General features: G+C 46.1%; 1 protein-coding gene across 2 annotated transcripts in view; it reads right to left on the bottom strand.

Annotated features, from left to right (window-relative positions):
- Window positions 1-218: 218 nt before the first annotated feature.
- Window positions 219-16,844, bottom strand: part of LOC135828315 (sushi, von Willebrand factor type A, EGF and pentraxin domain-containing protein 1-like) — a 28,794-nt gene continuing 12,168 nt past the window's right edge. For both annotated transcript variants that reach the window (XM_065340761.1, XM_065340762.1), the window contains 9 exons: window positions 11,407-11,583; window positions 10,875-11,051; window positions 10,272-10,448; window positions 9,273-9,449; window positions 8,256-8,432; window positions 7,616-7,792; window positions 5,083-5,259; window positions 3,353-3,544; window positions 219-879 (listed from right to left, as the gene is read on the bottom strand). In XM_065340761.1, coding sequence (XP_065196833.1) covers window positions 602-879; window positions 3,353-3,544; window positions 5,083-5,259; window positions 7,616-7,792; window positions 8,256-8,432; window positions 9,273-9,449; window positions 10,272-10,448; window positions 10,875-11,051; window positions 11,407-11,583 — 1,709 coding nt within the window. In that variant the 3' untranslated portion in view covers window positions 219-601. The remainder of the gene's footprint in view (window positions 880-3,352; window positions 3,545-5,082; window positions 5,260-7,615; window positions 7,793-8,255; window positions 8,433-9,272; window positions 9,450-10,271; window positions 10,449-10,874; window positions 11,052-11,406; window positions 11,584-16,844) is intronic.

Below are 16,844 nucleotides of genomic sequence, written 5' to 3'. Positions count from 1 at the left end.
TGATATTTCTGAGCCACCCAAGTAGGGCGGTGGGCTGATTAGCTTCTTCGAATTGTAGTTAGACTGCTTTGTCAAGTATCTTACTGGTCTCGTCATCGCCCAGTTACAATCGACATCCTTGGCTCCCGTGGGACTGCCGGTAGCTTGTGCTCATTTTCGGTGCGCTTACCTCCCCCCTCTTCGGTCTGTTGGTTAGCGCTAAGGAAATGTGTCGAAGCTTAGACTTGTTTTATTCAAAGCCCCACATGTTTAAAGTGAATAATAGCGGCAAGAAGGTACAAGAGAGTAGCTAGAGAGAAAGGGGAAACCAAGGAAGAGTCCAGGTTGAAAAGAAAAAAGTCACTTGTGTTGAAGCTAGGTGTCAAGTCGTCGAATGTATCAGTACTCTGTCAGTTTTGTGCCTAGTTATTGCACTTTCTGACTGTATAATTATAGTATCTAGTTGCAGTGGTAGACCGTTACTCTAAACTCTTATCCATATGTTCTTTTACTTTCTACATGTTATTATTGGCTCAACATACCTGAGTTTCAGATTAAGGATCAAATAATCCACATATCCTTGCAAGACGAGAATGAGATATTGTAAGAAATGGGAAAGATATTACATTGAAGGGTTCATCACTTCATATTCTCCCTCATCCGCCCTTTTGGTAGGACGAACTGTATCGTACGCGGCATTGGTGACCATTCGCGACTCGAGTAGCGTCAACTCATCCGTCTTCGTATCTGGCATGGTCACGCGGAATGTCTTTTTCGGTTCCTGCTGTCTTAGCCGCTTGATCATGATGACAAGGACTATTCCCATCATCAGAGAGCCAATGACGAATCCAATTCCGCCAGCTGCAATAGTCGGGAGTTGTTGTGATTCGGAACCTGCAGCTAACGAACATAGACACGAGAACAAAAAACACGTTTTAACGCTTTTTCCTTGGACAAATTGTTGGCCCTATTGCTGAACTCATTCAAGACTAAAATCCTGCATTATTTTCCTTAGTCTTCCCTACAACCCCACAAAAAGGACGTGTCATGGTTAACCTGCTGGCATTGTTTCAATCACGTTGCATTATTGCCAAGAGGAAGTGAGCTTAGCGCTGAGATCTGGTAGACTTCATGTTCAGCAGTATCCTTGGCCGTACTATCTAGACAAGAAGGTCGACAACTTGGCGGTTCTCTAGGTAACATGTCGAACAGATAGATTCGTCGACGATCAAAAATCATGTGCCAATGACTGTGAAAATAGGCATAGCAATTTGCCGCATAAAACATTAAAATGTTTTGAACCGCCAGTAATGTGCTCTAAATCAACATTTATTCGGCGCATATATATAATTTGTCGACTATTGGTGGCCTGAGTTTTTATTTTGTGAACACAACACACAATTCTCTGAGTAATTTTTTCGCTGAAGTTTTGTCTTGCAAGGTATCGTACCAGTGCATCCAGCCACAAGCAATACAAAGTGAACTTTTGATGCGGCCGACATGTGCAGCTAGTACAGTAACAGCTGGTGTAAGTGATCTCTGGGTTTAGCGACCACCTGCTTTTAACAACGGTTTTCCATGCACCGACAGTTCTACACAGTTCTACACCGTTCTACACAGACACTGTAGGACCTGGTTCTAAAGACCACCTGGCTTTAACGACCGCTTTTGCTTGCACCGTGGGTGGTCGCTTAAACCAGGCTTTACTGTACATCTACCTGTAGAAGTCGATCTCTGCTGGGATGATGTCTTCACCGGCGCGCACTGTCTAGAGTGCACGACGTCCTCACTTTTACGTCCTGCCCAGTGCCCCCTCACACCGGTCCCTGTTTTCGCTCCACCCTACTACATTCCATGATCACCACGTGGAACTCCCTGCCTACCGAGATTAGAATATCTGAAACCCGTGGTGTATTTAGCCGGCACGTTAAGTCCCATTTACACAGGTATAGATTCCATCCTCGAAGTTTTCTCACTCCCTGATTACCCCCCTTCTTTACCAGTACCCTTTTCGCCTGCTTCTACTTGTACTCAGACTTCCTAATTAACCTCTTCACATTAATCTTTTTTATCTTAATATTTTCTTCCTTTTAAAAATTGCACCCTATTGTATACGTATTGTACACGTATATTTATTCTTGGAGACCCCCTTGATTTAGGCTTCGGCCTTTGGGGAATCCTTCAAATAATAATAAAAAAATAAAAAGAGCATCGCTGCCCTAAGGCAAAGGTCCCCAGTTCGAGCCCTTTGTCCATGGTGGTGTCGGCCAACATTTTTCCAAGCTTTTCCTTTTTCCATTGTCTCAACTAATGAATGTTTCCGCAGAGGATCGACGACATTTTCCTCAAAAGGGACATTTGAATTCATTGTACCCAACAGCAACAATGATCTAACAGCATCAGGGTGTTGGTACAGCTGTGGTACCGAAGCCTTGTGGCGGAGATTTACGATGTTGACTTTCACACGGTATGGTTAGATCAAAAACTGCACGCTTGCACATTGCCCAGCATTTCTCTGGAGATCGATATCCCCTCCCCCCTCCCCCCCCCCCCACACATACCCTACTTCGTCGCAACTTGCATCTCCTCCCTCCCGAACGAAGTACCGGTAATACGAATTCTCATATCTAAAATAATAACTTTTACTCGCCGGGACAACCCCTAGCAAGGCTGAAGGGACAACCCCTAGCAAGGCTGAAGCAGCAAAATAATAACAATAATACTTGAAGTATGCACTGGTTTGACGGAACGACACGGACGAGGAAAGACTGAAGAAAAAATTGACTATCAAAACCAGGACTTGAACCAGGGACCCTCGTTTGTAGCCAGCGATGCTTTAACCACTGCTCTAGCCACTGACCTATGGTGTAGTCATCATCCCAGCAGAGACCGTTCAACATTTTCTTCAGACTAGCTTCGTAACTCACACTTCCTTGAAATAATATTAATTTCACGGTTCGCATGAAACTCGGCCAAAGGCCCAGTTTTCCGCATCCGCGGGAACGCCGCCATCCTCGTGGATCAAGGCGCATATGCAGCTTCTAAGCAGTGGGAGGTGAGTAGATCAGACCCACCACAAAGTGGTCAAAGACGGAAAATCCAATTCACTGCATCTATGTCTCCCTCATGCCGGGCCACGAGTTCCCAATGAATTGCGGGTTCCATCACGGTTGGAAAAATCCTTCCGCTTCCAAGCAGGACTTGAACCGGTACCCTCCGATTCTCAATCATGATCATTCTTAGACCATCCCACTATGCCTGCCTGCGAAGCAGCAAGCTACACAAACGATTAGTACTTGGCGAGAAATATCCCTGACTGTCCAAGGGGAAGTGTATTAGACATTGAGAATCGGTGTTATATCTCAGTACTTACACGACGGCTCTTGTTGAACACAGGTAGGCGAAGAAGCTGACCAAGTTCCATTCTCCTGACAACGGGCGTAATGGAAACCTCGCAGTTCATAGCCCTGGTTGCACGAGAACCCGCGTATGCTGCCGAAGAGGATAGAGCCCTCCAGAACCATGCCATTCTCTGGTGGTGTGATCACGGCACTACACGCAATGCCTGGGGGAACAGAACAGCAAATACACCGTTCGAAGTTTCACTGTTGACCTACACCATACATGCACATCTGGCTGGTGCACATGAAGGTTACACCAGAATATTAGGGACCGGCGGATTCTGCCGGCAGACAAATTGGCAAATTCGGTACTTTTTCTGGTAAGTTTTATGCATGTTTGGTATGTGGATAAAGAAATGGAGCAGAATTCGAGCAATTGCCCGCAATAAGGTTTGTATGGTTCTGCCAATTTTACTGCTTTTCTTAGCAGAATCTGGCAACTTTTCGAGCATAATCCGCCGGTGCCTACACCAGATCCACTCTTACTTTTCTGTAGTTCTATTCCAGCACTCATGTCAGGGGCAATCTAGCGTTGCATAGGTTGAACGTCATGTCTAGCGATTTTATCTAACAAATAGTTTGGGGATATGCAATGCCATGGCATTCGCAGCTAGTTTGACACATCTGTGGGTCAAATGTTTTTTGCTTGTTTTTATATTTTATATTCGCCAAGTGAGTAGTAGTAGGGATATCAGCGAACGCACTGCGCAGCCCATCTGCGCAGGTCAGCCTGGCCCATCTACGCGTGGCCGACAAAAAAACTCATGAACCCTTTCATTTTTTTGCAAAATAAATCGTGCGAAGAAGATGCACGGAATGGCTGAAAACTAGGCTGAGGAAAAGTAGCATCCAGAGACTCTCAAACAAATTCAGGGCCCATCGCTTCTGACAATGGCAGCGAAGACATCGGGGAGCTGATTTCAGCAACTCTCTACCAAGCGCGACGCTGGTTACTCACCAGGGCAGGGCGCTTCCATCGCGCAAGAAATGGCCGCGAGCGAGAAATGCAAGTCCGATTTTGGTACGATCCAACCAGGGTAATCCCTTGAAAATTGGCCTGAACACCTCTCATACTGGTGTTTCACGATGTGCAAACTTTCAGAGAAATCGACCGGGGAGAACGTGGTGAGCTCGTGGGTCCTCCTGTATCGCGTATGATTTGAATGGTCGCGGGGACAGAAGAACAGTAATTTTACGACTCCCAGCGGTGCAAACAGACCGCGGCCATGTTTTCTCTGTCGGCCGCGATCACGTTCAAAAAATCGATGACGCAATGCATGCGCAGAGGCCTGCGCAGTGCGTTCGCTGACATCCCTAGTAGTAGTAGTAGTAGTAGTAGTAGTAGTAGTAGTAGTAGTGGTAGTGGTAGTGGTAGTGGTAGTGGTAGTGGTAGTGGTAGTGGTAGTGGTAGTGGTAGTGGTAGTGGTAGTGGTAGTGGTAGTGGTAGTGGTAGTGGTAGTGGTAGTGGTAGTGGTAGTGGTAGTGGTAGTAGTAGTAGTAGTAGTAGTAGTAGAATTTATTATTTTACCAGGGAACTCCCAACAGGCGTTGCCTTTTTACTGGGAACCCTAGGAATGTGAACAGGCATTTCTGCCTTCTCACCAGGTCCGGAGACCTAGTTCCGACAAAATGATGAGGAGTCAATTATTGGTGAATCCCGGAGGCAATCTATCCAACCTGGAAACATTGGGTTACTACGTACGGTTGCAGGCTGGCGTCTCACTTGACCAAGTTCCATTAGCCTGGCAAAGAGTAGACTTGGAGCCCTGCAGGTTGAATCCTTCATTACAGGAGAAATAGAGAATGCTGAATGCTGTTCTGGATCCATTCGAGACAGTGCCATTTCCAGGAGCGGGTAAAACGTGATCACAGGTAATACCTAGAGATCACAACACAGAGTGCAACTAATTAATATCTGCTTTAGCAGGGCATTTTAAGGAAATTTAGTGGGGAAACACCTATAATTATTTGGATTTCGTTCATGACGTGTAGATACTCAAATTTAACACTTGGATGTTCCTTCAACGCACGAGGGATCTTACGCATCTGCTGCAAATCGAAGGTGAAACGAAAGTTTGATTCCTCTCGTCATCGTTTCCTTGAAAACAGATTCAGGTTTCGCAAGTCGTCATGCTATTTTCCATGGCAGCTACTTCGAAGTACGAATACGAGCGGTAGCTTGGCATACGCATGTTTACACATACACGTGCATGGATTAAGCCTTACGTCCCGTACCTTAAGCCTAGTTCAATGGAACGCTGATGGTAGGCCTGTCGGGAAGGCAGGACTGACCTGTAAAATCTTGTACGATTCGTACGACACGACATGTTGCAGTCGTTGCGTCCTTCAACAGCGAACGGCGCCAGCCATAAGGCACGGTAAGTAACAGGGTCACTTACGGACCTAATTTCTTGTTTTTTGGGATTTCTTTTCAATTATTTCTTCTTGGATGAAGTGGAATCAAGTTCACAATACCAGTTTTTCATGAACTCTAAACAAGTTGCTTCGAAAGGCGTGCCATTCAAATAATAGCTCCAGGAAATGATAAAACAGTTTGTCTGTCACGCTCTTGAACTATCCCTAAATACCAAAAGTGACATCAGACCTTATCTTGCTAATATTCAACTGAAGTTGTGTTAGCCATTCTGCGAGTTATTATGGGAAGCGCAGGGTTCGAAATGCTAAAAATTGCCAAGTACGAATCGGGAGTAGTCGGCGCAACACACCGTCTCCTGTTCACACTCAAAATCCAACTGTTTTGTACGCTTGCGTCCCCGTCTACGCCCGTCTACGGTATGAAAAGATGGATTGATCCAACTCTTCCCGTCGCTTCCCGATCCGAACGGCAGCACAGTTGCATTCCCGTTTCTCGTGTTCACATTGGACGCTGTCTGACTGTCACGTCGCTTCCCGTCGATCTTTACGTCGCGTTCCGTCGCGCCCCGTCGAATGTGAACTAGGCTTTATGGAATTTATTTATTTATGTATTTATTTCTGCACCTCGAATCAAGGAAAAATGTGTACCCGGCCAAACAGTGAGGTTTTGCATTCCGAAATTCGGCAAAAGATTTGGCACGCGGGAGCGAGGTCGAAAATGCACACGAAGATTCAGCATATTTGTTCGGAAAAAGCTCACATTCTGGAAAATATTTTCGGAAGGGGTTTCTTGTAGAATAGCGCTAGCACGTGAATTATTCAAGAGGTTTCTTATCTCGGCATGGCTTCGCAGGAATCTTGGGCGTCATCAGCATTGTCAGCCACCTCTGATTGCTCCTCTCCATTGCTGTCTACTCCCCTTGGCCTGGAGTGTCCTCACCGTCATCTGTGTGGCTGAAAAGACTATGGCGATACGCATAACTTGGCAATGTAGTTGTTTTTCGGAGGCAACTGAGGAGGCAGGTTTGGCCCTTGACTCTATAGTATGGGCCATCAAAGTTCGTTGGAATCAGCAAGAAAAGGACCACGAGATAGGGCGTTGCTGATGCTGGAGTTCACGAAATGAAAACATATTATTTTCGACTTGCAAAACAAACTTGGTTCGAAAATTCTACATTTGTTCGACAAATGACCGAAGAATGCCGACCCGAAATTCGGAATGCAAAACCTCACAATCGTGAACCTGACGGATTTGGAGATTCGAGCGATCGACGAATGAAGACGCTTCCATTGGTGAAAACGTGCTCTCATGAGGGACTCTGAAGAATCCTCGAACCCAGGAAACGAATCAGCATTCGTTTCCTATCCGTTCGTGTGGTGTGAAAGGTCCCTACTAGGCATTGTTAAGAGGAATGCCTTGTAGGGATTTACATCAAAAGCACACTTACAGCATTGTCGCAAAAGATAAACGCGCATCATAGCCGTATTGCAAACAAGAGATGTTTCGGGGAGACAGCTATCCGCATATACTTTGGATAAGGAGAAAAATGTGTCAGTCTCCTACTACTCCAAGTAGACGTTGAGAGCCCCACTTTTTTGTTTTTTAAGATAGCGCAGCACTAATATTTTGGCAAAACCAAGGAATGCTAGGTGCCTTTTTAACATAATTGGATGCATTGTTGATTATCGTTTCAAGTCGTTCCTAGAAATTGACTTATCTAGCTGTGCGCAAGCATTGTCTACCATGTCCAAAAATGACTAGTTGTGTAGGAAGCCCGTGGCAACCGGCCACCTACGACCACGACATACGATGCGAACACAGCAATCTGACAAAATTATGGCATTATGTCATTACGTACGTTTGCATGATGGAGTTGCACTTGACCAAGTCCCATCTAGCTGGCAAATAGCTGATCGCGATCCTTGCAAGATATAGCCTTGGTTGCAGGAAAAATCGACCACGCTTAGTGCTGTTCCTGGCCCAGTTGTTACAGCACCATTTACTGGAGCCAAGAGAACCAGATTGCACGTGATTACTGGACAGTGAAGGAAGAACAATCGACGGATACAATGATTCAGATCGATGTGTGATAACTTATAGTTGCAGTCATCACGCTAGATTTCACATGATCATCAACCATAATCTGAACGGCCAAAAACACAATCAACAGCCGTATGATAAAAGGATTGTTCTGATCCCTGCCATTCGAGTGGCAGCGTACATTTCAGCCCAAAAATTGAGCAGGAAATGTGTATGGCTCTACACTTCGGACTTCACGCTTTCTGCAGACTTGAGTTGACATTCGATTGACTGGAGACTGTCATAAAAAGCACAGGAGAAGGTCATCGAACCTTAATCTCAGCAAACCTGAAAGAAGCCACCACCACTAACTCAAAACTAAGGTTTTAAACTACATAACATTCTCATAACATTTTCCCGCCAAAGTCGCCACCATCATTCGTGGGAAATGAAAGACGCATAAATTACTCTATCCATACGTTTGCATATTGGAGTTCCACTTGACCAACTCCCATCTAGCTGGCAAATAGTTGATCTTGATCCCTGCAAGGTAAAACCCTGGTTGCATGAAAAGTCGAGAACGCTCAGTGCTGTTCTTGATCCCACTGATACTGCACCATTCACTGGAGCCAAGAGAACTTGATTGCAAGTGACGACTGGATAGGAGAAGAACAAAGATACAAATTAATAACTCAGATGTTGAGCCAAGGAAACAAAGTTGTAACCTGGAAATTGTGGGCACAAGTTATGCGATCGAGTCCACCAATTAAACCAGATTTTCAACAGTCCGACGTGCACAATCTAGCACACAACTGACAAGGAGTAGTGAGACATTCCACGGTATGAAAGTCACAATTTCTGTGCTACAAATACAAAATAATACGATGATTTAATGTCGAAATACTTGTTATAGTGTTTTTATTTTTATTTTTTACTCAATACCAGAGAAACATCAGATGCTTACTCGAAGTTTAACACATGACAGACTTGAACGGGGATATGTCCTCTCGATTACCGGTTGATTGCTCTTCAAAACAAGAACTAACCAAATGTTTCAATACCACAACAAACAGTGGTCTTTCCATATCCTTCCAAGAGGACTGCTTCTCTCTCACACAGGCAAAGCGAAAGCGATTGTGCTACTGCTTAGCTTTTTAGCAGGGAAAATGCATATAAGAAAAAAGGTTCTGACACTTTGAGACTCATCCTCGCTTTATCTGTGGGGAAAGGGGAAGTCCCCTTGGCAGAGGAGACAATATTTTGCCAATATTCAAAATAATTGCACACTGGATCGGTATCAGGATAAAGCCACACGATAGAGAGAGGAAGCTTTGTAGGGACTCCGAGTCATGCCACGTTAAGGCCTGGTCTTTTAAAGGTAACTGATGGCTCCAAAAAGGCAGAATAAATTTAGAAATTGAACGCTGTCATAGAACGACACAACGGTTGTCATTGGCACTGATAGGTAAAGGGAAAAGAAACTTTATATTCCATACGTTTGCATGTTGGGGTTCCACTTGACCACGTCCCATCTAGCTGGCAAATAGTTGATCTTGATCCCTGCAAGGTAAAACCCTGGTTGCATGAGAAGTCGAGAACGCTCAGTGCTGTTCTTGGTCCAACTGATATTGCACCGTTCACTGGAGCCAAGAGAACTTGATTGCAAGTGATGACTGGATAGTAGAAGAACAAAGATACAAAATAAGAACTCAGATGGTATGCCAAGGAAAAAGATTTGTAACATGGAAATTGTGGGCAAGTGATGCGATCGTGTGCACCAACTAAACCAGATTTTGAACAGTCCGACGTGCATAATCTAGTACACAACTGACAAGGAGTACTGAGACATTCCACGGTATGAACGTCACAATTTTCATGTAACTAAACAAAATGAAACGATGATATAACCTCGAAATACTTGGTGCAGAGTTTTTTTACTGAATACCAAAGAACCCATCAGATGCTTACTCAAAGTTGAACACATCACAGACTTGAACCGGGATATGTGCTCTAGATTACCGGTTGCTTGCTCCTCAAAAGAAGAACTAACCAAGTGTTTCAATAGCACCACAAACAGTGGTCTTTCCATACCCTTCCAAGAGGACTGCTTCTCTCTCACACAGGCAAAGCGAAAGCGATTGCTCTACTGCTTAGCTTTTTAACAGGCAAAATCCACATCGGAAAAATACTTCTCAAAACTTGGGATTCTTCCTCGCTTTATCTGTGAGGAAACGGGAAAGCCCTCGTGGCAGAGGAGACGGGATTTTGCTAATATTCAAAACAATAGCACACTGGATCGGTATCAGGATAAAGTGACACAATAGAGAAAGGAAGCTGTGTATGGACTCCGAGTTTCACGTAAAGTCGTCGCCATAAGGCAACTGATGGCTCCAAAACACTCAGAATAAATTTTAGAAATTGAAGGCCGTCATTTAACGCAAAAAGGGTGTCGCCACCATTGATTGATACATGGAAACGAAAAATATTTCCCGTACGTTTGCATGTTGGAGTTCCACTTGACCAAGTTCCATCCAGCTGGCAAACAGTTGATCTTGATCCCTGCAAGGTAAAACCCTGGTTGCATGAGAAGTCGAGAACGCTCAGTGCTGTTCTTGGTCCAACTGATACTGCACCGTTCACTGGAGCCGAGAGAACCTGATTGCAAGTGATGACTGGAAAGTAAAAACAGAATACAACAGTGTACCTGACCATGGATGCATTTTGTTACTTGAAGCGAGCACTGATGCAACTTATAAGAGGGAACTGATTACATGTAAAAGGGCCTCAAGAAAACAACAATCTGATGAATCCTTGCTGCTCTTTTGCCTGACTGCATTTGACTACTCCAGTGCTGTTAAGTGAAATCCGACCACTGAGCGGTGCGCTCACATCGCAAAGACCCAACACGGGATAATAAACCCACAACATAGAGACCAATAGAATGTGAACGCATCGCGTGGGGGTCGGTTTTCCGTTTCCAGCACTGTAGTCGAGTACCTTTCCTTGATTGCTCGGACTTGCTCTTGGAAATGGGATGTCATCATACCTATAATTACACTGAAAGAATTCAACTTGAAATGGTACCCAATAATACATACGTTTGCAGGTTGGCGTTCCACTTGACCAGGTACCATTAAGTTGGCAAATGGTGGTTTGTGATCCTTGCAGGGTGTAGCCCTGGTTGCACGAAAAGTCGAGGACGCTCAGCGCTGTTCCGGGTCCTGTTGATACTGCACCATTTGCCGGAGGAGAGACAACTTGACTGCACGTTATCACTGTACAAGAATCCAAACAACAGGTATCTGGCAAGCTTGTGGCATGCAGGCTAAACTACTGTATACAGGTAAGTACAAATTTTCGTTTGGAATAGACTTTCGCTATACTCGGTAGGGGCACGAAATAACTAAAGTTTGTACCAAACTAAATTTTTTCTGAACGTTCCGGGTGACAGATCTCGACCAAAAACGAAATTTAGTACGTAACAAGCCTGCTGGCGGAGCGATCTGACGAAAGCGTTCGCGAACGAAAATTACTTCTGAAGTAGTACTTATAGTTATACAGTATTACAACTTCATGTTGTTAGAATGTTCATGAGACAGAATCAGGTATTTTCTAACAAGGCTTATGTACCTTTACATGAGGGAGCACTGTTGGACCAAGTCCCATCTAGCTGGCAAAGGGTTGATCTTGATCCCTGCAAGGTAAAACCCTGGTTGCATGAGAAGTCGAGAACGCTCAGCGCTGTTCTTGGTCCCACTGATACTGCACCATTCACTGGAGCCGAGAGAACTTGATTGCAAGTAATGGCTGGATAGTAGAAATAGAACACCACACAGTGATCCGTCACTTCCAAGGAGGATAAAATACCAAAACAATTCGCACTCAGAGAGAAGCCGAACCACGAAAGCAGGAAAGTATGGCGAAGCAAACAGCAAATCGAAAAGAGGGACAGTAACCTCCTGGCATGCATGTTCCACCAGGCAGTCGTGTGGTCAAGGAAGATCACACAGGAAAATGTACTAGCAACCCTACAAAAGACCTACATTGTACGTGCGTTTCGCCGCCTGCTTTTCTAGCAGTCGCCAAAAACGGTAGCACTAGTTTATGCACAGTCTTGTTATGACGTCACTTGTTTGGCCATGCTTGGAGATAATTATTATTTTTAACAATGCAACACAATATTGTGGAAAGGTCACAACAGCAATGAGAGACAAGATCAAAAGGAAAGCTTTACAATATTAATATTAATAATAATAATGTAACTCGGATGGTGAGCCAATTAAATAATTGTGAAAAGAAGAAGGACAAAATGTTAGGAGTTATGACTAACTGTCCACCAACGTAACCAGATCTTATACAGTCAGCGAGTGCGACAAAATGGCACAAAACTGACAAGGAGTACTGAGACATTCGGCGACCTGACACCTAGCTCCAACACTTCTTCAAGGCGCAAACCAGCAACCTTCCAACTTGGAAGGCTCAGGTTCGGAAAGGTCCAAGAGGGGAAGGAAAGCGCAACGAAGAAGAGCACGAGCTACGCATCACAGCAACAAAGGATGCCGAAAGTTACTGGCTGATGACGATACTAGTAAGACTATTGGACATACCGGGCTTACAAAAACTCGACGACGCAAAGCAACAGACTACCCAACTTGGGAGGCTCAAGTTTATGTAATAAACATAGAAAGGGGAAGCTAAGCGAAGACGAATTGTGACAAACCGAAACGTCAACATCCCACTGAACTCCGCTATCATGTATGATGTACATGGATGCGGCTGACGGGGTCTTTCTCGGCACTTGTGCCAGTGGCTGTGAGACTTATCCACTCACCCCACCGTTAGGCGCTGCATCGACGGCTAGGTTTTACCGGGTGTTAGCGGCCGTCGTGAATTCCCTTCGGGAATGGACACGATAATTTACTTTTTGTTAAAATTTCAGTCATTGGATTTGATTTGAATGTTTCTTGGTTTGGGTTTGAAAATCTTTATTTCACACGTACATGTACATTTTTCTGATTTCTTCTCCAGTGTATGTTTTATTGCATTTTAATCCATTTTGTTACTTTTTGCCCGTAAAAGAGGCTTCTCAGTTTCAAATGGTTTGCCCGTGAATCAACCCCCACACTGAGCCACAACAAGGCACAATACCGTAAAAGTCCGTGTATACTAGTAGGCCCCGGGGGGTATAGAATAGCAGCCTCGATTTCCTGGGCGTATACAAGGGCACGGGCGTTATTTTGGAACTGGGCGTATACTTGGAATAGGGATAGCAGTAAGTATTGGGTATCAGTACCCGTACATGTACTGGTGTTGCCGGCATACCTGGGCGTATACATGGGCATGGGCGCTATTTTGAAACAAAAGTGTTGACTACCCTTGACTGGGCGTGTACACGGAGTGTGGGCGTAATTTCGGGTGGGCGTATACAGGGGCTTTTACGGAAACTACGTACATGTGATGTGTGCAGGCCTGCTGCACAAAGCATAGCAAAGATTGCTTGACACCGCTTGACACCGCATTAGTGGCAGGAGATCTTATTACGTGTAAGATCTCTAACAGCAATTGACACATAATGCACTGCACCAAGGCACCCCAGCAGCCCTACAAAAAGGAATCCGCTCAGTAAATCAATGCTGCATGGTTTAAGAGTTGGTGGACAAGCCGTTGATTATTCACTCTCATTGTAATATCAAAAAGTATTCTTTCTAGACCAAAGAGTGGTATATTTGATAAATATGGTGGTAAAGACACACCTGGCAATATGGCGGTAAACACACGCCTGCCCACACACGCTCTCTAGGCTGCAAAGTTCTGGCACAGAGCTCTCCTTCTCACCACCACCACCATCAGTTCGCGCCTGGCGCCTGGTCGATGCATGGCTGGCGGTATCCGGCATAGCAGGCTGGTACATCAAGTAGCGCATGGCACATAGATGATGACACAGCAACGACATAGCTCGATTGCGACGTACGTTTCGTCCCCGCTGGACTCATCAGGCAATCTTCTTCTTGGATGTCTTCATACGGAGCTTGACTCGGGAGAATGAAGTTGAAGACATCACTGCAGCTGTACTTATGGTTGATAAATATGGTGGTAAAGACACACCTGGCAATATGGCGGTAAACACACGCCTGCCCACACACGCTCTCTAGGCTGCAAAGTTCTGGCACAGAGCTCTCCTTCTCACCACCACCACCATCAGTTCGCGCCTGGCGCCTGGTCGATGCATGGCTGGCGGTATCCGGCATAGCAGGCTGGTACATCAAGTAGCGCTTGGCACATAGATGATGACACAGCAACGACAAAGCTCGATTGCGACGTACGTTTCGTCCCCGCTGGACTCATCAGGCAATCTTCTTCTTGGATGTCTTCATACGGAGCTTGACTCCTTCTTCTTGGATGTCTTCATACGGAGCTTGACTCGGGAGAATGAAGTTGAAGACATCACTGCAGCTGTACTTATGGTTGATAAATATGGTGGTAAAGACACACCTGGCAATATGGCGGTAAACACACGCCTGCCCACACACGCTCTCTAGGCTGCAAAGTTCTGGCACAGAGCTCTCCTTCTCACCACCACCACCATCAGTTCGCGCCTGGCGCCTGGTCGATGCATGGCTGGCGCGAACTGATGGTGGTGGTGGTGAGAAGGAGAGCTCTGTGCCAGAACTTTGCAGCCTAGAGAGCGTGTGTGAGCAGGCGTGTGTTTACCGCCATATTGCCAGGTGTGTCTTTACCACCATATTTATCAACCATAAGTACAGCGGCAGTGATGTCTTCAACTTCATTCTCCCGAGTCAAGCTCCGTATGAAGACATCCAAGAAGAAGATTGCCTGATGAGTCCAGCGGGGACGAAACTTACGTCGCAATCGAGCTATGTCGTTGCTGTGTCATCATCTATGTGCCATGCGCTACTTGATGTACCAGCCTGCTATGCCGGATACCGCCAGCCATGCATCGACCAGGCGCCAGGCGCGAACTGATGGTGGTGGTGGTGAGAAGGAGAGCTCTGGTCCAGAACTTTGCAGCCTAGAGAGCGTGTGTGGGCAGGCGTGTGTTTACCGCCATATTGCCAGGTGTGTCTTTACCACCATATTTATCAACCATAAGTACAGCTGCAGTGATGTCTTCAACTTCATTCTCCCGAGTCAAGCTCCGTATGAAGACATCCAAGAAGAAGATTGCCTGATGAGTCCAGCGGTGACGAAACGTACGTCGCAATCGAGCTATGTCGTTGCTGTGTCATCATCTATGTGCCATGCGCTACTTGATGTACCAGCCTGCTATGCCGGATACCGCCAGCCATGCATCGACCAGGCGCCAGGCGCGAACTGATGGTGGTTGTGGTGAGAAGGAGAGCTCTGTGCCAGAACTTTGCAGCCTAGAGAGCGTGTGTGGGCAGGCGTGTGTTTACCGCCATATTGCCAGGTGTGTCTTTACCACCATATTTATCAACCATAAGTACAGCTGCAGTGATGTCTTCAACTTCATTCTCCCGAGTCAAGCTCCGTATGAAGACATCCAAGAAGAAGATTGCCTGATGAGTCCAGCGGGGACGAAACTTACGTCGCAATCGAGCTATGTCGTTGCTGTGTCATCATCTATGTGCCATGCGCTACTTGATGTACCAGCCTGCTATGCCGGATACCGCCAGCCATGCATCGACCAGGCGCCAGGCGCGAACTGATGGTGGTGGTGGTGAGAAGGAGAGCTCTGTGCCAGAACTTTGCAGCCTAGAGAGCGTGTGTGGGCAGGCGTGTGTTTACCGCCATATTGCCAGGTGTGTCTTTACCACCATATTTATCAACCATAAGTACAGCTGCAGTGATGTCTTCAACTTCATTCTCCCGAGTGGTAAATTTGATAACATTTAATAACGATAGATTTTTTTTTATGATACTTCTCCAGACGTTTCGTTGTTCTGAACAACATCGTCAGTGGATAAAGATTTGCATGGTTTGCAGGCCCATTTGCCTAGTGGCGTTCATATGTTGTGGGGGGCAGCTGCTGACATAGTGACCTACCTGCCCACATCTATGGCAAACCCCAGCGCGTAGATTACCCTGCATAGGCTGTATGGGCATGGATGACTGCCTAAGTGGCAAACTGGCTCCCTGTGCCTTGGGGATGTTCATGTCTTGCATGCTCGCCCCCTGTACGGCTCCAGCTGCTTTCTTTCTTGCTCCCTCGGCCTGGATAGCCGCTTGGAGGCGTTTCTGCATTTTCGAGTCCCCAACCACAGCCATAATTTGGCTCCCGTTTAGATAAGGTGTTGCCATCTGGTGGCCGTGCTTCTCTGCTATCAGCAGCCATTCCTGCCTCTTCTTGAATAGTCTCTCACCTTTCTTTGCAGATTTCCTTCTCCTTGTCTTCGATTTTGATTTCTTGGCTTGGGGCAGATCCAGCAGTTCTGTATTCAGCACGAACTGCTTCGCGTAGCTCGTTGTCTTCCAGCCTGGAACATCTGGTTTTCTCCTGCGCTTCGAGGATCTAGACCTCCTAGAATCCGAGGAGGAGGAGGACGACGACGACCATGACGAAGAGGATGACGATTTAGAGTCTGAATAATCTCTCCTCCTCCTCTTCAGTGATCTGCCTCTTTCCGTCAGCTTGCTGACGCTGCGCTCTAGCATCCTCAACTTCATCCCCAGCAGGTCCCTCTCTGCTTCGAGCTGGGAACCTGGCATCCGGGATGAAGGCGCTTCTTCATCCTGTCTCTCCAGGGCAGTTTCATATTCGGACGACGACGTATTTACCTTGTCCGAATCGGGAAAATCGAAGGCGGACATATCACGAACACCTCCTTTCCCCCCTCGACCTCTGGCTTTTCCCCTGCCTCTACCAGGAGCACCAGCACTTGCACCACGACGACTCATGACGATGTTTGGGAGGAAAAAACTCGCTCAACGAAAACTAAGTATTTGCACACTTGACAAGAAGAAAACCACTGAACTGCAAATCTATGCAGGCACACTTTTTCGCAGCAACCAACGCCCTCATACGCATTCAGCGCGTGCAAATTATTTTGCAGAGAACAAAATTTCTCGTTTCTTTCGCTTCTCTCAGC

Source organism: Sycon ciliatum, chromosome 12, assembly GCF_964019385.1.
Source record: "Sycon ciliatum chromosome 12, ocSycCili1.1, whole genome shotgun sequence".
In the NCBI taxonomy this organism is placed as follows: Eukaryota; Metazoa; Porifera; class Calcarea; order Leucosolenida; family Sycettidae; genus Sycon; species Sycon ciliatum.
The sequence above is the reverse complement of the archived record's forward strand: the minus strand, read 5'-3'. Positions and strand labels throughout refer to the sequence as shown.